Genomic DNA, 26,272 nt, shown 5'->3' with positions numbered 1-26,272 from the left:
CTACCAAGAATGTAGAAAAGATGTGGAACATTGAGGTTTGAATGGAGTGTATAGCTGAAAGTATGCATGAGTAGATAACAGTGGAAAAAGCTTGAAAAAGTGTCAAAATGTGTCAATTTTGAACATTCCGTCCATTCATTTGAATGCGGAAAAAATTCCCGAAAAACGTTGAATATTTCACCCAGGGGCCAATGAAACCCTCTTGCTGCTAAGGGAGCGCTTCTGGTGGCCAAACATGGCTAGGGATGTGAGAAGGTATGTAATGGGATGTCAGGAATGCGCCATCTCAAAGAGCCCTTGCCACCTTCCCTCCAGCAAGCTACTTCCTCTGCCCGTTCCCAACAGACCCTGGTTACACCTGGGAGTGGATTTCATCACCAACTTGCCTGCCTCTGACAACAATACCTGCATCCTGGTGGTGGTCGACCGATTCTCAAAATTCTGCAGGCTGATACCCCTCAAGGGACTACCCACAGCCATGGAGACGGCTGAACTCCTGTTCAACCACGTGTTGTGCTATTACAGGATCCCAGAAGACATAGTGTCTGACCGGGGACCCCAGTGCATTTCACGAGTGTGGAGAGCCTTCTTTTCCCTCCTAGGTTTGACCGTGAGCCTTATCAGGATACCATCCACAGTCCAATGGGCAGACGGAGAGGAAGATCCAAGACATCGGCCGGTTCCTACGTACCTTCTGCCATGGCCACTACTCCAGTACTCTTGGAACCAGTTCCTGGGTTGGGCCGAGTATGCCCAGAACTCCCTCCGTCAACCTACCACTGGACTCACTCCCTTCCAGTGCATACTCGGCTACCAACCCCCTCTCTTCCCATGGTCAGGAGAACCATCGGAGGTACCGGCAGTAGACTACTGGTAGAGCAAGAGGGTCTAGGACACAGCTCACCATCAGCTGCAACAAGCTCTTCGCAGACACAGAATGATGGCTGACCTGAGACAATCCACTGCCCCAGTCTATTAACCTAGTCAGAAGGTCTGGCTGCCCTCCTCAAACCTCACCACCCTTCTGTTTCTGTTTCCATAGAGCCTGGCGCAGCAGCTGAACCCCCTCTTCCTCTCATCCTGGAGTACAGAGCGGCGTTCCAGGTCAACAAGATCCTGGACTCCCGGTGCCGTGGTGGTCTACTCGAATACCTGGTGGACTGGGAGGGCTACGGTCCCGAGGAGCGTTCATGGGTACCTCGGCATGACATCCTTGACCCCTCTCTGCTTGACATCTTCCACGCCACTCACCTGGATCCACCCGGATTGACCTGCTCCCCATGGAAGAGGACGACCACCACGGGTCCTCGGCCCTCGGGAGCTGGCCGGGGGTCTGTCACAGACATACCAGGCTCCACCATCAGCCAGTCACAGCGCTCACTCCCTCACCAGAATACTAATCAGACACACTTGCTCCACATCAGCACCTCAGCAATACTAGGATAAAAGCACACCACTCACCTCAGCCAGTTGTCCGGTCTTGTTGATATGTAAGGACTCTACATGTGGACTTCGCAAGACTTCCCCATTCAACTCCAGCATGTTTCTTCTCTACTCTACTCCAGCGTGTTCTCCCCATCTCTGTGCATCGTCTACCCATCCAGTGTCTACAAAAGAGTAAGACTAAGGACAGTATCTGTAGCCATTCTTCATCCTATTACGTATCCATAACCCAACCTCTTACCTAGATTCCTGTGTCTACCGTGCTGTAATCCAATAAATCACCATCTGTTTCCATATCGGTGTCTCCTGCCTCTCTGTCCGTAACACCATAGACATGCGAGGACTTTCATATAATTTCATCAGTGGGGCATAGGCTCAAACACCATTATGTAACTCATTTGGCGATAGATAGATTTACAGACATTTATTTAAATGAAAATCTTTGAAATTGCCACTTGAACTAAATTAGGATATGTGTCCTGAAATCATTGTTTTATAACTTCACTTTTATAACTATCTTTTATAATGATTTGTGGGCCAGCAGGAAAAGCAGTGAGACAGATCCAAGAATAGCTGAGGTCAGAAACTAGCGCTAAATACATGTAACCACTCTTTTGTAACTCCTCTGATAAACAGCAGCTCCACAGACAAGCATTAGTGAGTCTAATACTGTACCTTCGACAGCTACGGGAAAGACACTTCACTGGTTATCCTTCCTAACTGTCTCAAGAGATTTACAGCTTAATCACTAGAACAAATTATTCAAGTTGACATTCTTTACCCAGCCTTTTTCCAAGTTTCAGCTGTATAATAATGTTAATACCCTGACACATTATTTTCATACAAGGTGTTATTTTGTCCACCACAAGCTATCACAAACACCTTACTATTGTATTATAATTTATTGTAATTATAATGAAATATATTATATTTATTGCATACAATAAACATACAAGCATACAATATTGTGTTGTAATGTATTGTATTACATATAATATATAAGATGTTTGTATTGTGTTGCTATTGTCTTGCAGTACATTATATTGTATAAAAATACTGTATATTCTATGACATTTGTATTGTGTTGTTGTCTTGTACTACATCACTTTGTTTGATGTTTGCTAGTTTTAAAGTATAACAAAAAGGTATTTCTTTTGAGTAAATCACACAGTTCTCAGTGTGCTAAAGGGTTTTGCTTGGTTTCTGAGCAGGGTGATGCGTTGTATAGCTACAGGAATTATGTATATTGTAATGTTAACACCACTAAAAGTCAGCTTATAGCCAAGTTTAACAAAAAATAATATGACAATATCCTGTTGAAATCTAAATTTAGGAATCACACTTTTCCAGGAGACAAAGATCCTTTGTTGCACAATCAAGTAGTGTTCTTCCTCAAGCTATTGAGGTCAGCGATTCAAAACTATTCAGGAGAAAAATAGATTGTGTGAGCTGTGTGATTTTGGTGCAAGTGGAAAGTTTTTCTGTTTTGTACACAGTACTATGATGATATACAGATAATCAAAAATAGGATTTGTTGTTGATTTGTGATGTTTTTAAGTTTGCTAACTTTGCCTCAAAATCCTGGAAAAGAAGACAAGATGGACAATTTAACTAGTCTTCCCTTGGATCCAACACGGGTCTACTCGCTCTTTTTTGGTTTTCGATTGTGGATAGTACCTGGTACTTTTTCGTACCTGGTACTTCACCTGAGCCGATACTAAAAGGTGACATGAAAACACTGGAGAACCCTGACCACTGGTCAGGGGGAATCGTCACTAGAATCGTCACTCGCATGACACGGGATATCCTGCACAAACCTGGCATTTTTAAATAGCCAAGATAGCCATCAATAGCGACCACAATTTTTTTTATTCACTTGACCCAGATTTTTAAAAATGGCAATAACTTTGTTGAACATTGACATGCAAACTGTCTTGACAGGCCTGGAATTAAGTCATTTTTAGGGCAAGGCCACTTTGGCCTTTGATAATTGCAAATGTATTGGGGCATCACAGCCAAAGTGTAGGGCACCAAGGCCAAAACCAATGGTGCAATAACAAGTGATAATTACATTGTATGAAGACAAAACATTATACAATAAACAATTCAGTAAGTGTATTGAAAAACAGTACTCAGTTTATTAAAACTGTACACTGAATGTTTGACTTTTCCAGATAAAAATGGATTTTGAGAAGAGACTTAAACGAAGACACGGACTCAGACAACCTAATTTCTTCGGGCAGAGCCTTGGGGCCCTGATAGCAAAAGCTCTGCCCCCCTTAGTTTTCATCCTGGACTCAGGAACAGACAGAAAACCCTTGCCCGAAGATCTCAAACTACGTAAAGGTTTATACGGGATTACAAGATCTAAAAATAGTCTGGGGCCAGGCCATGAAGAGCCTTAAAAGTAATCAACAAGATCTTAAAATCAATCCTAAAACAAACAGAGAGCCAATGTAAAGAGGCTAAAACAGGTGTGATGTGGTCGTACTTCTTGGTCCTGGTTAACAGCCTAGCAGCTGAGTTTTGTACAGTCTGCAGTCGTGTCAAAGTTTTTTGTTCATAATGTAGCATTATCAGGGAAAAATAGAGTGCATCCCCTGAACGCGTCGATAGTCAGTTTACTGCGTCCTTTCATAAATGTAACAATTACTTCTTAGGCTGCTTGCACACACACATGCACGGAAATGACAGCTAATCTTTTTCTTCTAAGTTGCTAATCTTACAACTAAGACAAAGGAAACACCACACAAATTATGTTGAAGTGGCAGAGGTACTCTAAGCAGGTTAGAAATGTGTTACTATGTTGATACCTTTAACCTGGGATGTATGCAATAAAAGTACCTTGTTTTTGTATATGTCAGAGATGCAGGATGCATACCTATCAACATCACTGTGTGAATATTACTGAATGCTGTATACAGATTGAGCTCAACTTACCTATAATAATAATAATAATAATAATAATAATAATAATAATAATAATAATTTTAATAAACTTTATTTCTATTGTGCCATTACAAACCAGAGTTACAAGGTGCTTCACAACATACAATACCATACAGATAAAACTAAATATTAAAAATAGCATTAAAATGTGCAAATAGATAAAACAAAATATAAAGAACAAAAGTAAAACTTTTGAATAGGCATACAAATTTTTATATAAATGCCAGTCTGTACAGGTAACTTTTTAAAAGCTTTTAAAGTTAGGAAGTTAGGTACTGACTCAGCTGATCTGATGTTGAGGCGTTGCTTGTGGGCCATGTGACATTTGTGACGTCCCGCCTATTTATTTGTGGAGTTTTGTCCAATTCGTACCGCAACAGATCTGTAAATGTCACAGCCTGTCATGTCCTATCTCCACACTCTCAACTCCTGGCTGTTAGCCAATAAAGAACATTCCTATTCATCTGTGTCCCCTGCCTGTTAGTAACCGTAACAATAGCGATATATCTGTGTATTATGGTACACATTTGTGGATTTTTTTCTAGATTGCTGTGGTACAAACCACTTTCTGTGAAATTAAAATTTATTTAGTAAGTTTTGCATATTTGCAAATTGCTCAATATTTTTGTGGATATGACTTTACACAACACATAAAAAAACACGTTTGTGGATACTGAGATATTTGTGGGATAGAGAGGCTGGATACAGGCCTGTTTAAAATAGTCTGGGACCATGCCAGATCTAACACTCAATGACAATGTTAAGAAGCCAGGGGGCGATGACTCCAAAAACCTGTTTAAACAGCTTGGAAGAAGGAATGTCAGATTTACAAGTAGAGAGATTGGTATTTGATACAATGTCGACCAAATCCCTAAGGGTAATGGAGGTAAACTTATCTAACAGCGTGGTGGAGGGCGAGGGCTCAGGTTAAGGGAGAAGTGACACAGCAGCAGTAAAAAGGTACCTAGTGGAAAAAGGTTTCAAGTTTACGATATTTACTCGCATTTTTGTCTCGGTCCCTTTCCATTTCATGCTTTGTGCGCTCCTTTTGTGGCATCGCGCTGAAAAAGTAGAAACCTGTCAGATGTCACAAGTTATAAACTCTATCTACGTTCGTAGTTAGCTAACACTATGCAGCAATATCATGGTAAACTTTAAAACACACGTGTATTAATACTTACATTGTACAGTGTTTAGCTGGTTGTACTTATCATCGTTAATTGTTAGCTAATGTAAGCTAGCGGGTTAGCTGTTAATGTTTACGTTAACATGAACATTACACATATTTGCGTGAGTGGCAGAAATCTTGTGCTAATGTTAATGTCCAACGTGAAGACGGAGACACTGGGAAACTTAAGTTTATTTGCTGCATCGCATGTAGTTTTTAAATGAGGGAATCCGCAACTTTTAAGGGCACAACGGTCAGTTCAAAACAGGGCATGCCAAACTGGCCGTGTGGGTAGTTAATTTTAGAAGGGACATTACGGCCACACTCGGGGGCATCCATGGCACTGGCCATTTGGTCGTGGTATAATTCCTGCCTTGATATTAGCTGCGTCATCATCCAACTTTATATAACACTGCTCTGCCAAATAAAAAGCAGTGATTCATAAAAAAAAAAGATCTATATATCATATATAAAAATTAAAAAGATTACATAAGTCAAGTACCAGCTACTCTGATACTTTCATTTCCTGCCAAGATGCATTTGTTTCCTCCTGTTTTTTAATTAATTTGTCTCTTCATCCTCATGTACCTTGTAATGTTTTATTCAGCCAACATAGTGAAAGAGAGGGAGGTAAAATACAACAAGGGCACTGTTTGGACTCTGCTTTTTATTCTTTATATTTTTACTTTTTGGTGGAGTAAAGGCCTGTAATTGTGAGTGGCTGAAAACTTTGTCTAAAGTAGAATAATTAGCAGTCAGTAACGTGCCATCAAGGTGTATTAAAAAAATCAGTTTTCATCTGCCTTTATCGCATCTTTTTAGAGAGCATGCAACCAGCGAGTGTGATCTTGTTTTGGTATTGCACTCACCCTGTAGAAGAAGTTGGAGCGGCCCACAGTTCCAATTTTGCCGATGTGGTTCATGAAACACAGGTTTCCTTCAGTGGAGCCATACACCTCGCACATTTTAATGTTTCCAAAGCGACTCTGGAACTCCCGCCAGACATCCTGCCGTAGCCCGTTCCCAACTCCCATTCGCACCTTGTGAACTTTATCCACCTCTCTCTGATGGAGGGAGAAGAACGTGATGACATCAGTAGAGTACATCTGACAGGTGATGACTGATAATTTCTCAATGATGTGTAAATGCTTGCAATTCAAGAATGTGTTCCAGGTAAATACATTATCATTAAGCTGACATACTGGAATATACAGGGAAAAGTTAGTTATGCAATGAGCCTCAAACCCAAGAGTTTCCCCTCGGGGATCAATAAAGTATTTCTGAAATTGCAGATATCGTGAAAAAATTGGATTTGTGTATGTGTGTCACAAACAAAGAAATATCATGAATACAACTTGGTGTGAACATCACTGACTCACATAAAGAGAGTGAATATGTCACAAAAGCAGCCTTTTACCACACATGTTTATTGTAAATGGACTGTACTTGTATAGCACCGTTCTAGTCTTCCGACCACTCAAAGCGCTTCACAAACTACATATCGCATTTACACACTGAACTGCTCATCAGTACAAAGAAACAAATGAATCATTCACACACACTCACACACTGAAGGCACAGCCCTCGGGGGCAATGTGGGGTTCAGTGTCTTGCCCAAGGACACTTTGAAATGCGGCCTGGGGGAAGCTAGGATTGAACCACCGACCTTCCGATTGGTGGACGACCCGCTCTACCACTACCAAGCCATATGAATGTTTCACAAACCAGCTGCTCTTATAGATATTTCAAGTTATCAATATAGTTTCAGTGCAGAGACAGTGATTTTTATGCAAAGAAGGATTATCAATTTATTAATTGCAACTTGCAATTAAGTTTAAATTGTTTCAATAGAATATGAGTGAAAAAGTAGTGGAGCTAAGAAGTTAGGATAGTGTTTTTTAGAAATCCATATATAGACGTGATTTACTATGAAAAGCATCTGAAGAACAAAACATCAAATAACAGCTAAAAATCACACTAATCAATTCTGACTTGTATAGTATAGATGCCAGGACCCACACAACAAATCCACGTGGCTGATGTTTTTATGGCAACACATGGACCGCATGACATACAGCGGTGAAAGTAACATGAGAATCCCATAGCCATAAACTGTATAATTAAGCCAAATGAGCTTTTTACAACCTGAACCGAAAATACAACAGCAGGTTCACCACATTCGAACCACAAAGAAACTGAATGAAAAGTTTGTTTGTGCTGATCAGGACAGCTGATATAACCTTAATGATGTTCAACAGATATCGCCTTCTTTCAACTCTAACATGCTATTTAGACTAATGACCTGTCAGTGATTCTTCAAAGGCAGTGTCCATGGAAGAGCGGTGTTCCATATTTGGACATTTTCCTGTCTGTGACGAAAAACTGGTGAAATAATGAAAATGAACGGAATCAATTAACTTTTGATGACTTTTCTGAAAGGTGATGGCAAGACTACCAACACAATTCACACCTAATTAATGACAAAGTTACAAAATTTGAATTTTTAAGGTCACATGACCTCAGTAGCACATCTCTATGGACAGTTCAGTATTCCAACAAAATTGGGCAATAGCTAAGGAGAGGCATCGCCCACATCTCAAGCTGTGCTGGAGAAAGGATATTTTATCGAGGAAAGTAACAGTTACATGACATCATTTTAAAAAACCTGTCATACAGATACATGACACATGTATCCATGGCCGGATAAACCCACTAGAGTGTCCCGGGGCAATAAACGAATCGGTGGGCTTCTATAGACTTTCTCTTTTGTAATAGTAATCTGGTTCTCAATTTATTTTTTATTTTTATTTTAATATGGTGCATATTGCAGAACAAATCTGCAATTAAATAACCACAAACAATTGACATACAATCAGCATAGATCTTTGGAGCCCCTGAGGGTCTGGGGCCGAGGGGCAGTTGCCTGCTTTGCTTCGGTTTGTAATCCAGCCTTGCGTGTATCGACCACCGGGGGCAGCCAACACACCTTGAACAACTACTCTGTCAGAAATACAACAGAGGAGAAGAAGAACTGGCGTATCAGTTAACAACACTGCCAGACAAACTGTGGGCTGAGAGGATTCATCGCCTCCTTTAATAAAGAAGACAGTGGACCATGTGGTCTGGCACAGTAATGGTGAACTCATCAGTGGCATTATATGAAATGCACAACATCAACATCATGTCCAGTACATTTCCAGTAAATCGCTTGTGTTAGGGGACATAATCTGAATCCTGCGGGGGAAGGGTGGACTCCACCAGTAACAATGAAAACTACTATACAGAGAGGTAATTACAGAATGTAAATACAATGAATGGCTGTTGCAGAAAAAAAACGTAAACAGTATAAGAAATTGGGTTTGATTTCATTAAATCTTAAGAATTGTGACTACCTTGACATGTAAAGTTCAAAAAGTATACTATCAACCGTTCATTTTTGGTCACTGCATTGCTGATCAAGTAAAAAACACCTTTGGACAAATCTACAGAAAATGTGTAAATGCCTGTTGCCTCGTGTCCTCAGTGATTAGTTCTATGGTATTTGCCATGTTTGCACATTGATCACTGTGCATAATGACAGCATACAAGCAGTAACTAGTACTCACGCTTGTGTGCACACATTTACCTTGTGAAAAACCTTATGTGCTGAATGTGTCCCCATCTTTAATTTGCCAATCAGTGATGAGGACAGACTATGCCAACCTTCCACCCACACAACCAAATAACAGAGGGAGAGTGGACAAAGAGGACTTTGAGTCCAGCCTCAAGAAGGGATGAGCTCTGCCCTCATACTGTGTGTACGTGCATGTCTGTGTCCACCATGGGAGGACGCAAACACTAAAACAAAGACCCTGCCTGTCTTTCTACCACATATGTTACTCAAATGATTCACAAGCAGCAGTGACTGTAAAGGATTCTCTCTACAAAGGACAAAAAGTCTGCCTACTGTAAAGAGCATTGATGCTTTTTTCCATTGCTCTACTCTAACTCACTTGCTCTGTCTTTCATTATGGCAATGTATGTTGACTATCTGGACATGTTTTGTAGCCTGGTGTATGGATAATAAGTTAAATATGAATAACAAGATGTCAAGTCATGTTGAGATATTAACAGCAAGTAATGGAATATAATAAAATAATCAGAAAGTAATAGAATAGAAAGTATAGGATAGAAGAAAACACTAAGATACTTTGAAGATCAATAGTTTGGGTGTCAGTCCATGAGAATCAAGACGAAGCACTTCTTTCTAAACTTTACTTCAAATTCACATTCAACAATCACACAGAAAAGAGGGAATTACTAACAAGACATGTTGCGAGAATGTGGGCACACTACTAAAGTGACTTTATGTGTTTCATAGCAAACCAGAATGTATTCCAAAGGGTATATTTTCCTTTAGGAGGGTAAAACAACAATGTCAATTCATGAGACAGGCATATTACTTTTGCAAGAGGTTATTTACACTCACAGCTAAATGCCAAAAAGAAGATTACCTTAGGCTGGTTGCAGAGGTATCTGCAGAGCTCACCAATATACTGGAAAACAGTCACTTCATGTTTTCTACAGTCATTCCAGAACTGGGAGGCTGAGAACTTCTTCTTCAAAATGCAGGTCGCACCTGTATTAGCACAGACAACAATGTCATTAAATTCAATATTAAAGCATAAAATTCTCATGTTCTCCGATTTTCAATACTAGGTAAATAATAATAATAATAAATAATAATAATTTTATTTATAGAGCACTTTTCAAGCAATAAGCACAAAGTGCTTTCCAAGGTGAGGAAATTAAAAACATAAGCAACATCAGGGACAATGGCAAAAAGTAAATAATGAAACATATGCATATACATACAAACATACATACACACAAATACATATACACATACATACATAAATACATACATACATGCACACACACACACACACATATATAAAAGATAAAAACTCTCAATGAAAGAAATAAAAACCAACAGCTCTGACCTCAGTAGTCTGTCAGCTGTTAGGAAAAGCTATTCTGTAAAAGTAAGTTTTTAGACAAGATTTGATGCTCAGTGAATTGCTGTTCCAGAGCCGAGAAGCCAGTATTGCAAAGGCTCAGTCACCCTTTGTTTTAACCTGGACTCTGGAATAGTTAGAAGATCCAGACTGGCAGACCTGAGGGGCCTGTTCGGACAGTACGTTGTGAGGAGCTCAGTTATATACTCCAGCGCCAGATGATTCAGAGCCTTGTATGTGATTAAAAGCATTTTAATGGATTCTAAAAGCCAAGGAGGTGGTGTGTGATGTGTGAGAATCGCTTTGTTTTTGGTCTATAGTCTAGCTGCTGAATTTTGAACAATTTGGAAGTGCTCCATAGCTCGATTGTTTAAGTAAACAAGGCATTACAGTAATCGAAGTTGGGAGGATGTAAGAGCATGTATAATTTTGTCTGTAATTTTCTGTGTTTTGTCTGAAGGACAGAACTGATCTAATTTTGGAGATATTCCTCAGTTGATAAAAACACAACAGGATTACTTTCTTTACATGTTGCTCCAGGCTAAAGTTACTATTCAGGATAACACCCAGATTTCTTGTAGCTGACTTTATGTTGGGAGTGAGGGGGACCAAGGAGTGGCTGTATTTGTTTTGAGACATGTTCAGGGCCAATGATGAGAACTTAGGTCATGCCAGAGTTACATTTTAAGAAGTTTTGGGACATCCAGCTTTTTATGTTATATAGGAAGCTATAGTGAAGCTAATTTACTGGTGTCAGAAGGTTTAAATGACAGGTAGAGCTGTGTATTATCTGTGTAGCTATGAAAGGAGATGTTGTGATGACGAATTATCTGTCCCAAGGGTAACATGTACAGGGTAAACAGAACAGGTCCCAAGATTGGTCCTTTTGGTATTCCATGATTAGTCTGAGCAGTTCATGAGGTAAACACACAAACAGAAACAAAATGTTTTCCAAGTACGAGGAAAATCAGTCCAGAGCAGTTCCAGTAATACTGTTTAGTCTGTCTATAAGGACGGAATGGTCGATGCGATGGTGTCAAAAGCTGCACTGATTTCAAGCAATAGTAACACAAAACATGCATCAGTCTGCAGCCATCAGTAAATCATTTGTGACTCTAAGGAAGACAGTTTCTGTCCTATGTAGCTTGCAGAACCTAGATTGAAACTTCTCAGAAATACTGTTGTTTTTAAGTGCCTGTTGTAGTTGGTCCAGCACTACCTTGTCTAGGACTTTTGATAAGAAGGTCAGTTTGGAAATTGACTGGAAGTTTTTTTTAAGTCTGTGGGATCTTCTGCAGCGGTTGAACACAGGCAGTTTTAAAAAGATCTGGTACAAGGTCAGAGAGCTATTTATGATGGTCAGCAGTGCAGGGCCAATTGACTCTATTGCTTCTTTAAGAAGTTTTGTTGGGATAATATCAAGGGGGGTCTCATAAGTGATACAGTTTTCCTAAGATCCTGCAGTGATATTGGTCTAAAACAATCCAACAGATCCAAGGGAAGTTGACTGCAGAGGTGGGAGGAGTGATATTTGCTCTAATTTGATCAATCTTTTCTATAAAGAAGGTAAGAATTTTGTCACAGTCGGCTGGATACAAACGTCTGCAGTAGAGGGAGGAGACTTTACAAGCTGATTGATGGTATTAAACAGGATTCTGGGGTTGTGCTAGTTGGCAGAGATTGGCTGTGAGAAATACTGGTGTCTGGCTTCCTTTACCTTACAGTTGTATGAAGTTAGTAGGTCTTTGAGCAGCGAGTAATGAACCTGAAATTTACTGAACTTCCATCTACGTTCAACTTTCCTACATGTTCTTTTAAGTCTACAAATTTCCTCGTTCATCCACGGGCTATTTTGACAGTTTTGAAAGGATCAAGTTCAGTTTTGAAAGGATCAACTATGTCCAGAGTATCGTAGAAAAGGTTTCAGTCGTAGTCATCTGGACACTGTTTTCAGAATCAAGACGTTTCGCCTCCCATCCGGAAGTCATTCTCAATTGTGAAAAAATTGGACGGGAACTGGAAATTTAAGCTACTCTGAGTTACATAAACCCTGCCCTCAGGAAGGAATCTGCCTGAGTATCTGTTAATAGCCAGTTTCACCTGAAACTGACCTAATTGTTTCAAGATGGCCCAGTAATCAGTAATTAGGCCTATTGTTTTCTGGCTACATCTACTTTATCACTGTTAAGTGCCTGATTAGCATGTGATAGGCGTGACCAAGGTGATAATACACTCTGATAGACTTTGGGCAGATTAAATCTCAGACCACCATTTCTGTTCAAAGAGGGGTTCTCTTTTTTCACAAAAATGGCTTCCTTGACAAACCTTGTTCAAACCAACTCTTCTCTCTACTAAGAATCTTCACCTCACTTTCTTCAAATGTGTGGTTTGTAGCTTTTAAATGCAAATGCACGGCGCTCTGTAATCCTGAGTTAGCGTGTCGTCTGTGCTGATAAAGTCTTTTGTGAAGTGGCTGTTTGGTCTCACCTATGTACCGTTCTATGCAGTTTTCCTCACTGCACTGAATGGAGTAGACAACATTGCTCTGTTTCTGTGTGGGTAACTTGTCCTTAGGGTGAACAAGTTTCTGTCTTAAAGTGTTGCCTGGTTTAAAGAAGACAGGAACATCGTGCTGTCTAAAGATCCTTTGTAGTTTTTCAGACAGTCCAGATACATAAGGAATGGAGACACCGTTCCTTCTTGGTTCAGTTACACTTTTGTCTGGTTTTTTGGCTCTTTTAACTTTGTTGATAGCCCAAGTAGGATAACCACAGGCTGAGAGTGCATTCTGGGCATGCCTTTCCTCTTTCCTCTTACCCTCTGAGCCGGTGAGTGTATTATCACCTTGGTCACGCCTATCACATGCTAATCAGGCACTTAACAGTGATGAAGTAGATACAGCCAGAAAACAATAGGCCTGATTACTGATTACTGGGCCATCTTGAAACAATTAGGTCAGTTTCAGGTGAAACTGGCTATTAACAGATACTCAGGCAGATTCCTTCCTGAGGGCAGGGCTTATGTAACTCAGAGTAGCTTAAATTTCCAGTTCCCGTCCAATTTTTTTCACAATTGAGAATGACTTCTCGGATGGGAGCCAAACGTCTTGATTCTGAAAACAGTGTCCAGATGACTACGACTGAAACCTTTTCTACGATAGAACACTCCTGGACGAATGAGGGACTACACCGTCTTATGTCCAGAGTAGATGAGCATAACTGATAAAAGGCTAATAGCTGGTTATTTGTATTAAAAAGAATTAGCATATTATCTCTAGCAGTGTTAAAAAGTGAGGACAAAGACTGAGCTGTGTGTTTATTGAGAACACGGAACTGTACCTTTTTGCTTTTGGGGTTTTAGCTTGAAGAACTGTATTAAGCAGGATACACATATGGTCAGAGACAGCAAGATCTCTAATGGAGAGACTGTCTAGATTCAAGCCAAGTATAAACCCTAGGTCCAGTGGTGGGTTTGACTTTGCACATGTTAGACAAACTTGTAGGACTCAGTAATATTTAAAAACTTGTTTGTAGCATTAGCGGTGTTGTCGACATGAAAGATGAAATCCCCAACAATCATAATTTTATCGTACTTAAGAACCATGGAGGCTAAGAATTCTGAAAATTTAGAGAGAAACAGTGTTAAAAACTGGAATGACTGAGTTAATGGTGGGGTATGCGAATCTGGAGAAATCCAATACCATGACAAATACCATGATATAGAGCAAACAATGACACAGCAAGTAATGTAACTAATGTTAGCTAGGTTATGGGTTAGCAAACTGTTGCTACAGTTGCTGCTGCGAAGCTAACAGCCAGAGAGGACGAGACGGTTTCCCAGAGCCAGAAATAAAGGTGCGTGCATTATACGCCGGTGGGTGGAGCTAGTGACCTAGATGGAGAATTTGAGTGGTAGTAGATTGGAGTTCTATTGTGTCCAGGTGTGCTGCAAGAATGGTTTGTCATGTGTGTGTGGCGAGATAGATAGCATGAAGAATGTTTGCAGCTAGGGCACGGGTGCCCTGTGGTATGGGTAAAAGTTGTGTGAGGAGCATTCTGACTGTAGCCATGTATGGAGACTGAGCAGCATGCTAAAATGCCCTACACCTCAACAGAGAGAGGGGATCTACTCCATACATTTATAAATATAAATATGGACCTTAAATTATATTTCTAGATTTACATTTCATTTCCATATACAATAGACTGTATATCTTACAAATTCATAACAGAGGTATCGAATGTCTTTGCTGTAAAGCACTGTGTTTCTATGCAGGTCCATGTACTGTTTAAATCTCTTGTTCTTTTGAGAAGATTACTGCACTCACAACACAATGCTATGTGCAAGACGGCCAAATTTACAGAGGCACACTTAATGTTTCAGTATGTTTCAAACAAACTTTGTTCGAAGTGCCTGTTGTCTTAATGCTAATAAGCTTAATACTATATACACACAGTATCAAACTACTACTACTCCTGCTTGGTGTCAAGCTAACGATGTGTGACTTTGCGACTGTATTAACCATTAACTAGTCATGCTAGTCAGTGTGTGAATGTGATATGTAGTGTGTGTGAGTAGTGGGAAGATTAAAATGGCACTACACAAGTACAGTCCATTAACCTTGGTGATACACATTTCTGCCAGCTGCATTAGATATGGTAATGAACTGTAAAAGTTAAAACTTCAGTAAAAGCCGAGCAGCATGGCGCCCAGGACAACCGATGTCCCCACTGAGATCTGGAGGAGGACACACAGAGGATGCAGAGGTGGAACGAAGCGGCGAGGGAAGAGAGAGGGGTGCAGACAAAGACATAAGAATAAGAGATTTAAGCCGTGTCTGCCTTCTCTTGTCATGGGCAACGTGAGATCGCTGGCGTTAGCCCGGAGTCAGACAGAGTTCAGTGAGTGTAGTTTGATGTGCTTCTCTGAGACATGGCTACACCAGGATATCCCGGACCATAACGTTTCCATCGACGGCTTTCAGACTGTTCGGGCCGACAGGGATCACACCGGGAGCGGTAAGCGGAAAGGTGGCGGGCTTGCTGTTCTGGTTAATAACAGATGGTGTAACCCTGGTCACGTTACTATCAAGCAGAGTATCTGTAGCCCGGACATTGAACTGTTAGCTGTGGGACTCCGGCCATATTATCTGCCACGTGAATTTTCACATGCCATTGTTGTGGCTGTTTACATCCCCCCCTCTGCTAACCCGGCATCGGCATGCAACGCCATTCACACCGCCACAGCACATCTACAGACTCAACACCCGAGTGCACTCATATTAATCTCGGGTGACTTCAACCATGTCAGTGTTTCAACAACACTGACTAATTTCACCCAGTATGTGAGTTGTCCTACTAGAGAGGAGAGGACACTGGACCTGCTGTATGCTAACGTTAAGGATGCATACAGCTCTTCCCCCCTCCCCCCTCTGGGTAGGTCAGACCACAACCTGGTTTACCTTAAACCCTGCTATGTGCCTCTGGTTAAAAAGGCAGCCCGCGACCACAAGAACAGTGAGGAGATGGTCAGGGGAGGCCTACGAGACACTGCAGGAATGTTTTGAGGTGACAAACTGGGATGTACTCTGTGAACCTCATGGAGAAGACATTGACGGGCTCACTGAGTGCATCACTGGCTACATTAACTTCTGTGTGGACTGCAATGTCCCAACTAAGATGGTCCATTGTTATCCAAATAACAAACCGTGGGTAACAAAGGACATCCTGAATGCCAAGAGGAGGGCCTTTACTGATGGCAATAGGGAGGAGGTGAGGGCTATCCAGGCCGACCTGAAGGTGAAAATCAGGGAGGCCAAGGAGAAGTACAGGAGGAAGCTGGAGCGGAAACTCCAGCAGAACAAATGAGAGAGGTCTGGAGCGGCATGAAGAGCATCACTGGCTTCAGACCGACTGGCAGCAGTGGAGTTGAAGGCAGCTTGGACAGGGCCAACAAACTTAATCTGTTCTTTAACAGATTCAACACACCGGCTCCTGCTCATCCCCCCTCTAACTCAGCTGCTGTCGGCCCTCAAGCTCCTCTGAGTACTCTGCTCCCCCCTACCCATCAGGCTAACAGCCCTCTTCACACTAATGACACCCCCCTCCCCCACCTGTATCTTCTGCTGTGTGCCTGACTGCTGACCAGGTGAGAGGACAGCTGATGAAACTCCACTCAAACAAGGCTGCAGGCCCCGATGGAGTTAGCCCCGGGGTGCTAAAAGCCTGTGCCCCCCAGCTATGTGGAGTCCATCAACATGTCTTCAACCTGAGCCTGAGTCTTCAAAGGGTCCCCATTCTGTGGAAGACATCTTGCCTCGTTCCTGTGCCGAAGACGCCGCGTCCCAGTGGCTCCAAGGACTACATACCGGTGGCACTGACCTCCCACATAATGAAAACCCTGGAGAGACTAGTGCTGGAACAGCTGCGGCCCATCGTCAGACCCCTCCTGGACCCCCTTCAGTTCGCCTACCAGCCCCGACTGGGAGTTGAGGACGCCATCATCTTCCTGCTTAACCGCATCCACACCCACCTGGACAGGCCGGCAAGCACGGTGAGGATCATGTTTTTTTGACTTCTCCGGTGCTTTCAACACCATCCGGCCAGCTCTGCTGGGTGAGAAGCTGGCAGCAATGCAGGTGGATGCCCCCCTTGTGTCCTGGATTGTGGACTACCTGACTGGCAGACCACAGCACATGTGCCTGCAGCACTGTGTGTCGGACAGCGTGGTCAGCAACACTGGGGCCCCTCAGGGGACTGTCCTCTCTCCCTTCCTCTTCACCATCTACATCATGGACTTCAGCTACCACACAGAGTCCTGCCACCTTCAGAAGTTTTCTGATGACTCTGCTGTGGTGAGATGTATCAGCGGTGGTGATGAGACTGAGTACAGGGCTGTGGTGGGTAACTTTGTCTCATGGTGGGAGCAGAACCATCTGCAGCTCAATGCAACAAAGTCTAAGGTATCTAAGTCTGATTGTGGATCTACGGAGGGCCAAGGCACCAGAGACCCCGGTTTCCATCCAGGGGGTCAGTGTGGACATTGTGGAGGATTACAAGTATCTGGGAGTACACTTGGATAACAAACTGGACTGGACCAAGAACACTCACGCTGTTTACAGGAAGGGCCAGTGCCGCCTCTATTTTCTGAGGAGGCTGAAGTCCTTCAACATCTGCCGGACAATGCTGAAGATGTTTTATGAGTCTGTGGTGGCCAGTGCTATCCTGTATGCTGTTGCATGCTGGGGCAGCAGGTTGAAGGTGGCGGACGCCAACAGACTCAACAAACTGATCCGTAAGGCCAGTGACATTGTGGGGGTGGAGCTGGACTCTCTGGCGGTGGTGTCAGAGAGGAGGATGCTGGCCAAACTACATGCCATCTTGGACAGTGTCTCCCACCCACTCCATGACGTGCTGGTCAAGCAAAGGAGCACCTTCAGCGGAAGACTCATCCCACCAAAAAGCACCACAGAGTGCCACAGGAAGTCATTCCTGCCTGTGGCCATCAAACTCTTTAACTCCTCCCTCTAAGGGTTAGTCTGTATGACCCTAGGTCACTAAACTGGACATTGATCATTACATCTCTGCCATACTTGAATAATTGTGCAATATTCTGTGTACTACTCCCATGTTTTTTAGTTTTCCCATGTTAGTTTTTCCTATTTATTGACATTGATATTATATACCTCCATTACTGCTGTGCAATATCTTAATAATCTCAATAAGCTACACTTAACTCAACAGTACATGCACCACTGCTTATGACTTATTACTTATTTTATTACATTGTATTATTATACTGTATTATCATCATCAACCAGTAAACTCACTTGGTACTTCACACTTATTTTATCTTATACTTATACCCACCTGGTAGTTAATTTATTTTCTGACCTGTTTTTATAGTGTTTTTATAGTGTATTGTATTATATTTTTTGCTAGTACTTTCTCCTGTATGCACTGACATAAAGGCGAGCTACTGTAACAAAGAGTTTCCCTTCAGGGATCAATAAAGTATTTCTGATTCTGATAATTTCCTGGAATACTTCTCAAAAGCCCCAAATGAAAGGGCACAGGAAGGTGAGCCTTATTAGCTGAGCTTCCCCTCAGGCTGCGCCTCCTTCATTTGGATTGGCAAAACTCAACCCTAACTTTAACCAGCTATAAACTACAACACTGATTGATAAGGCTTGTAATGGAGGACATAGCATGGCTAGGATCTCCCTGCTGTTGCGACAGTGACAGTGGTAAAGTTATGAACAATAGCAGGGCAGTGCTAACGTCACTGAATGTCGATATGACTGAATGCTGATTCTCAATAAACATCTTTGCAAGTTAGGAGACCCGGTGCCACTGGAAGCTCTGATGGTGATGACCTGCTGCTAGTGCGCACCAGCATCCTTGCTATAGCTGCTGGGACTGGGTATAACTGGAGTATTCACAGGTTGCCAACTAGCCAGCAATTAAGTTTGCTGGTCAAACACAAACCTAAGATAAAATAGACACGAGACATTGGAAAACAGTATTTCCCAGCAATCCCTGCATATGATAAAGTAAATACAAAAACAATGTCCACCAGTTATTTAATTGAATTACTTAACTTACTTACACACACAATACATAGCTATACTGTACATACAACATAGCCATCAGAAAATGTGATTGTGATTTTATAGTGACATGTAACACCAACCGTAACAAACATGAATTACCTTATTTGAAGGTATATAAACTGCTATGGCTATTGTTAAGAATTGTAGTGATGTTAAAACTTGTGGTGTTATTCAGCCACTGCCTAACTTATTTGCAGTGGGGAGGGGCCTGCACTAGCTTAGCTGTAGCAGCCTATGCACGGCCCCTTTCAGGCCATGGGCCCCAGTACAGTTGCACTGGCTGCACTGCCTATATTTACACCACTGGTTACATCAACTACATGGTGTATTTCTTGCCAAAAATATCTCCACACTGCAGTGAACTGTTTAAGTGAAGTAAGAGAAGCTTTCTGATAAAATCCACAGTGTTTTTCCATTTAGAATCTTACACACACAAAAACGAGGAAAATCAAGGAAAATAACACACCAAGCCAAATGGTTTCAACCCAGTGGACTTGAACAAACATAATGACAACAACTGAGATAGAACCCAATTACTGACCTCCCTGAATGGATGTACTCATTCCACAAACAGAGGTGGAAACATTAGTCTATGTACTAATAGCAAAAACAGAGATAACAGAACACATGGAGCATTACTGATGTCTTTCAAAAACTGAGATACAAAGTATCAAGTGTGGCAATCTCTTTGGCCTACTAAACTAATCTATTGCAAATAAAAAGAACACCATGTCTGCCAATGTTATCTTGTAGTGAATGTTAAAAAACAGCTTGATGTTATTTTGTTTACTTTCAGTCCTATAAGCTCATCGCAGTCTTATGAGGGCATTCGTCTTACATTGGAATCGCTCTATGAAGGAATCACTTTACAGTCAGTATGGAGAGGAGGAATGTTTGCAGGGATCATTAACTCTTTAAACATACATTGCATGTGAGAGTTGTATTACGATAGACTTGAAAAAAATCAGACGATGTCAAGCATATCTCAGCCATTTGCAGAACCACAGTGGCAGCAGTGGCAGACCTACAGTTCTGGACCTAAAGTTCCAGTTCAACTTGTGCCGTCTATTGTGTTTCAAATCTACAGGACTATCACTTTCCCTGCCTGTAGAGGCTGGCATCTGACAATGACAGAACAGGTAGCCCAATGTGGAGAGTCTGAAGGCTAAATGTGACAAATGTGTACAAAGTTGAATACATTTCAACATCTAAAAGAGGACACCAGCCTCACCAAGGTTTGTTAGCACAACCTGTTGGGATGTTGGAAGGACAATGAACTGTCAACTTTGGTAGCAGTTGGAACAAATGCAGAGACCAAGGATTCATAGGACAGGACATAGGATAGGACAGCTATAGAATTTGTTGCTTTTCTAAAACAATTTTATAACTGTAACATTACTTTTAAGCTTGCAAACATGCAGATTCTACCGTACTATAATGTTATCGAAACCCAAATATGAAGGTTCATACAGTGGACCTTTCTATGAAGGGGGGAAACACAGCAACATTGACCTAAAAACAAAAAAATATTCTCCATAATAGTCCCCAGTGTCCACTTCCTGCGCTAAAGCCTCTAATTAAGCTGCTAGTTGAAGTGAAACAGCGGATCCTCAAAGGGGTCACATAGTTTGGCAGTTACACTGTGGTCAGTGGACACTGTCTGCAGTCTGGAATACCAGTTTGCCAAGAATATTGCTTTTCTGTATCTAACATAGAACTCAAATTATATGACGGGTAAAAGCATGTGGCTGGGCTACATTCATGTAGTGAGGACACATGCCTTCATCATGTTATTGTCAATCTTAAAACAGTCCATCAAAGTCCATTTTGTGTATTTTAAAATAGATCCTTTGAAGTTCAAAAGATAATCGTCTATTTGGACTGTCTAGATTTCTGTTAACACTGTAACATCCAGTTTACCACCGTTTTCCATTCAGTAAGTTTAAGATTAATACATTATTTAGTACAATAATAATACAATACCAAAATATTATTATACAACACCTCAAATATGTTGTCAATGGTAGACAATCAGTAGGCTATTTTTTATTAGTTGACTTTATGATTTACAAAACACTGAAATGCCTGTCCATGTGTAATGATCAACCTATCTGTCCAATAAAGCAACTGCTACAGTAACTCACTAAAATGTGTTTTCATTATTACTCTCTGTTGCCATATTTTGTTGTTTGTTTTAACATGAGATAACTTGTGTTCAGTATACATATGGATACGCTTCCACAATAATACCACTAACACAAATATTGTGAGATACCACATTTAAGCAGCAAAACTGAACTCTCTGTAATAATAAACATGATAGGACAGAAAAAAATATATTTTGACTCTCCAGAGGAAACAGAGTTCGGACCCACAGGATAATAAAAATGTCTTGGCAGCTTTGATGGAGCTCAGGACTCATCCTGAGGACATATAACTTTTCCTGATGATGTGTCTCAGTACAGCTGTTCTTGTACATGTAAACATCTCAGAAAGAGGTCCTTCTACTTGTTTCATTTACTAGATGGCCGATTGGGTCAGACTTTGAAGTGAAAACTTCCATCAGCACATCATGTGCTCAACTGTTGGCTAAATGACCAATTTTGTTTTATTTTACGTGTGACGTGTAATAAATATAACTTTAATAATTTTTTATATTCGTTTTGATACTTTTGATTTTAGTAATGAAATTCAGGAGTCACAAGCTTGAAGACACTCAGCACTTTGACATAGACCGAAAGGATGTTCAAAAGGCCGTTTTGGTAAGAGTAAAAAAGAGTCATGGACCTGACAACATCTGTGGTCATCAACTTAAATCAAATCAATGCAAAAGAACCTGTATTCCACTAAATTTTTAGTATGTCTTTACAGGCACAGGGTTCTGTTAGTTGATTTGCCCATTTGAGGCTGTTGCTGAGTTATAGTATTCCAGTGATAGTTGTCTGTACATCCATGGGTACATTGCAATAAGGAACTGCTAATAGCTAATTCGGCACACTTTTAATTGTGCCAATTTGCCAAAATATAGGCTAGAAATCAATGCTCATGTTGTCTCGATTTTGTCTGAGGGGTGCCCCACAGTGTCAGACTTTGAAAAACCCTGATCTAGATAGTTGTTTGCTAAATGTTTAGATTTCATCTGATAAAGATAAAAGAAATGCTTACAACATACAGTGAATACAAAAGAATTAGTCATGTAGAGACATTCTGAGGCCTACCAAGCTCTATGGTTCCTCCTATACCGATCAAGGAAGCTGCACTGTGGTAGAGTGGCAGAGGGATGTACATCACGTCATCTTCAGTCACCCCAAACGCCCAAAAACCTGCTGCTGCCTTCAAACTCTGGAGGTGAGTGATCACTGCAGCCTTAGGGAGTCCTGTGAAAATTAAGACGTGATACTGCATTACACGACATTGCAAAATAAATATTTGATACTTTCTGTCCACTGCACTGCTGCCCTGTTATATCCAATGTTAGCATGGGGACGGAGTACATGCCATGTGCTGCCTCCATGACGATGCAACACAATGTTACACAATGCTGCCTTATTATATTAACCATATTATATTATAATATAATAATTGTGTGGCTGCTTCTGAGAGAAAACTCTAACAGGTTTCTGACTTTAATAATGAAAGCGAAAACCACACTGAAATCCTTCCAATCTTGTCAATTGCCAATGACACTAAACCAGCAAATGCTTCCTCTATCTCACTGGGTTTCCCCTCACTCACTCTCTGTGTTGACCCATTTTAAAAGCTCTCGCTCTGTTTTAAAGTCAGTCTTCAGGTCACAGTGACGTGTACGTAATGGAGACGGTGTTGTGTTGTAGTTCACAAAAACCATAGTCACCTGCAGCTCTTCATCTTAATACTAAATACTAAACCTTTTTTTCCAAATGTTTCAACTTTATTGTTAAAATTTCCTAACAATGGCCCTTAACTATATAGCAAATGGCAACAATTTGGAAATTAATACAGAATGTAAAATGTAGGAAAATATGTTTCCGGACTCTGTAAATCACTGATACACTTTTTAATTGAAATATCAGCTAGTCTCAAAAATATGGTAGGCCTAAGGTTAAACAAACTGACTTGTCTGTTCAGGGTTACAAAGTCTATCCCAGCATGCATTGGGCAAAAGGCAGGAAAATCCTGGACAGTTCACCAGACCTATACCTAACCTGCATGACTTTGAACAGTGCAGCACTTGTCGTTATGTTTTACATTTTCCATACTAAATGATTAGTCAAAAAAAAATGGATGGAATAGATTAATCACTACTAAAAATAATCATAATTTCCCTGTACAAGCAGAGTGACAGCTGTGTTCATGGCAATAAGTCAAACAAAATGAAGAAGCAAAGAGGACCAAATACTGGAAGTCTAAGTATCCCCAGGAGAAGCTGGAGGAGTCCTCTGGGAACATATGAACTGCTCTGTTTACCCCGTTAACAACACAACCATGACAAGGTGGCTATAAAACAGTTAGTTGGGTAGATGGATTCATTTTTGATAAGAAGCAGCCTAAAGTAGGTTACATGGCATTCCTAATACTAATAACTAGATTAGTTTTTATTTTGTAAAAATGAAACCACAATATAATGTCACAATAAAGGTGTATGCAATAGATTGTTATGGTCATTTGTGTCTATCAAGGATAATGATAAAAACAATTCTTTTATTTTGGCATATAAAATTATTTACAGTTTTTTAAATTTTATAATAATATATAACATCTGCATTAACTGATTTTTTGGGCCATTTGGGAGCAGAGGAACAAGCTGTAAACACACCATTTTACTTGGTAAATGTTGCTATGGCTAATGCGTTAACAAACAGTTGCATATTTACACATCCAGTAGATTCAAAGCAACATTACCATCCCATTGAAGTCATGTTTGTATCCATCAATATTAACTCAAGTATGAAAAGTAACAGTCATCAGATAAATGCAGCTGAAAAAAAGTACACTATTTACCTCTTTTTAACAGTAAAGAACACTAAAGAAGTCTCACAAGTTGAAAACAATCAAGTAACAGGAGCAGTAGTAACTAAACTGTATGTAAAGCTGCATTTTTAGAGATTTATGATGACCAAAAGGAAGACTCCAAAACAAACTCATTAGTCAACAAATGAATCACTAAAGAAAAAAAACATAAGAATAAGAATATTAATAGGGCAATGTTAAATTATTTTTAATACTGTTCTGTGCTCTGGTAACTGATAAGATAACCTTATCTCATATATTTTAATATGACTGAAAGCTTGGTGTCAGGTTAAGTATTAGGGCTTGTATTTCACTGTTATCACTGCACTACAGATGAATCTGATCGCTGATTTATGTGCTGGAGTAGCCCCGTCTGACAGATGAATGAGGTAGTTTGTGTGAATGTGGAAGTCTCAAAGCACTAGTCTGTTATGACACAGGATTTGGGGAAAAAACATTAAGTATCAGAATGAGAATCAGCTTTATTGGCCAGGTATGTGTACACATACAAGGAATTTTACTCCGGTTTTTCATTGCTCTCAATGTACATACACAGAAACAGGACAACAAGGACAAGGACAACAAGTTCAACAAGGTAAACAAACATTAAGCTACGATGAGCATATAGATATATATTTTTAAAAGTACAAAAAACAACAACAGTAACATTTGTAAACAGTAAGACAATTGCAGTGCAATGGTGCAGAGTGCAAATGGTGCTGAAATAAATATGGTTAATGTAACAGGCTGCTTTATATACATGAGGTAGGTGGATATGACAGTATATAGAGTATGCACAGTGTGTTTAAAAAGTGATAATATTTACATAAACAATTTACAGGTACTTTGGATGTTTTTGTCACAGGGTTATTAAACAGGGATTGATCCTCACACTGATGTTAAGTGTTCATCAGAGTGATGACCTGTGGGTAGAAACTGTTCTTGCGTCTGGTTGTTTTGGCGTACAGTGCTCTGTAGCGCCTACCAGAGAGGAGAAGTTGGAACAGGTTGTGAATAGGGTGTGATGGATCTGCAGTGATGTTTCCTACTCATTTCCTGACTCTGGACATGTATAAGTCCTGAATGGAGGGCACCGATCATCTTTTCCAGTAGAACTGGATCAGCAGCTCCTTAGGCAGGTTGAACTAGACGTGCATCCTCTGCTGGGCTTTTTTGATGATGGTGTTGATGTTGGACTCCCACTTTAAGTCATGGGAGATTGTGGATCCCAGAAACCTGAAGGCTTCCACAGCAGACACAGTGTTGTTGGATATGGTGATGGGGGGCAATGTTGGGGGGCTCCTCCTGAGTTCCACTGTGTTCAGCTCCAGGTTGTTCTGACCGCACCAGTGGGCCAGCTGTTTAACCTGACATCTGTATGCAGACTTGTTTGACAGATGGGTCTCCTGAGGTGCAATCATTGGTGTAGAGGGAGAAGAGCAGCAGTGCTGATTGTCCAGGTGCTGGATGTGATTTCCCAGCCTCACCTGCTGCCTCTGGTCTGTCAGGAAGTTTGTGATTCACTGGGGGCTGGGACAGTGAGCTGGGTGAGTTTGGTGTGAAGGATGTCTGGGATGATGGTGTTGAACGCCGAGCTGAAGTCCACAAACAAGATCCTTGCATATGTTGCTGGTGTTGCAGGATGTAGTGCAGTCCCATGACTGCATCATCCACTGACCTGTTTGCCCACTAGACAAACTGCAGGAGGTCCAGCAGGGTTCCTGAGATGTCCTTCAGGTGGGTCAACACCTGAAGAAACTAACTCATTCACACACACTCACACACCGAAGCCACAGCCCCTGGGTGCAATTTGGGGTTCAGTGTCTTGCCCAAGGACACTTCGACATGTGGGCTGGGGGAAGCCAGGATCAAACCGCCGACCTTCCGAACCGCTCTACCACTAAGCCACAGCCGTCCCTGTGTAAGTGGTTGTTTGATGTCAGAGCGGGTGAGGGGTGTGAGTGCGGGCATGTCAAACCTACAGTAAAACAAATTCAGGTCGTCAGCCAGTTGGTGATTCTCCACAGTGTGGGGGGATGGTTTCCTATAGCTGATTATTTCCTTCAGGCCTCTCCACACTGATGCAGGGTTGTTGGCTGAAAACCTGTTTTCCAA

The 26,272-nt window shown here is 41.2% G+C and overlaps 1 protein-coding gene across 7 annotated transcripts in view; it reads right to left on the bottom strand.

Annotated features, from left to right (window-relative positions):
- Nucleotides 1-26,272, bottom strand: part of slc27a6 (solute carrier family 27 member 6) — a 76,198-nt gene that overhangs the window by 34,907 nt on the left and 15,019 nt on the right. For 6 of the 7 annotated variants that reach the window (XR_006375428.1, XR_006375431.1, XR_006375429.1 and 3 more), the window contains exons 3-5: nucleotides 22,387-22,545; nucleotides 10,054-10,178; nucleotides 6,430-6,624 (exon numbers count right to left, since the gene is read on the bottom strand). Coding sequence is in view for 2 of the 7 variants with exons in the window: in XM_044173380.1 (XP_044029315.1) it covers nucleotides 6,430-6,624; nucleotides 10,054-10,178; nucleotides 22,387-22,545 (479 nt within the window). In the remaining 5 variants the exon portion in view is untranslated. The remainder of the gene's footprint in view (nucleotides 1-6,429; nucleotides 6,625-10,053; nucleotides 10,179-22,386; nucleotides 22,546-26,272) is intronic. The other variant, XM_044173381.1, reaches the window with a different exon arrangement.

This window comes from Siniperca chuatsi, linkage group LG18 (assembly GCF_020085105.1).
Source record: "Siniperca chuatsi isolate FFG_IHB_CAS linkage group LG18, ASM2008510v1, whole genome shotgun sequence".
Lineage (NCBI taxonomy): Eukaryota > Metazoa > Chordata > Actinopteri > Centrarchiformes > Sinipercidae > Siniperca > Siniperca chuatsi.
This window is presented reverse-complemented; position numbering and strand designations above follow the sequence as displayed.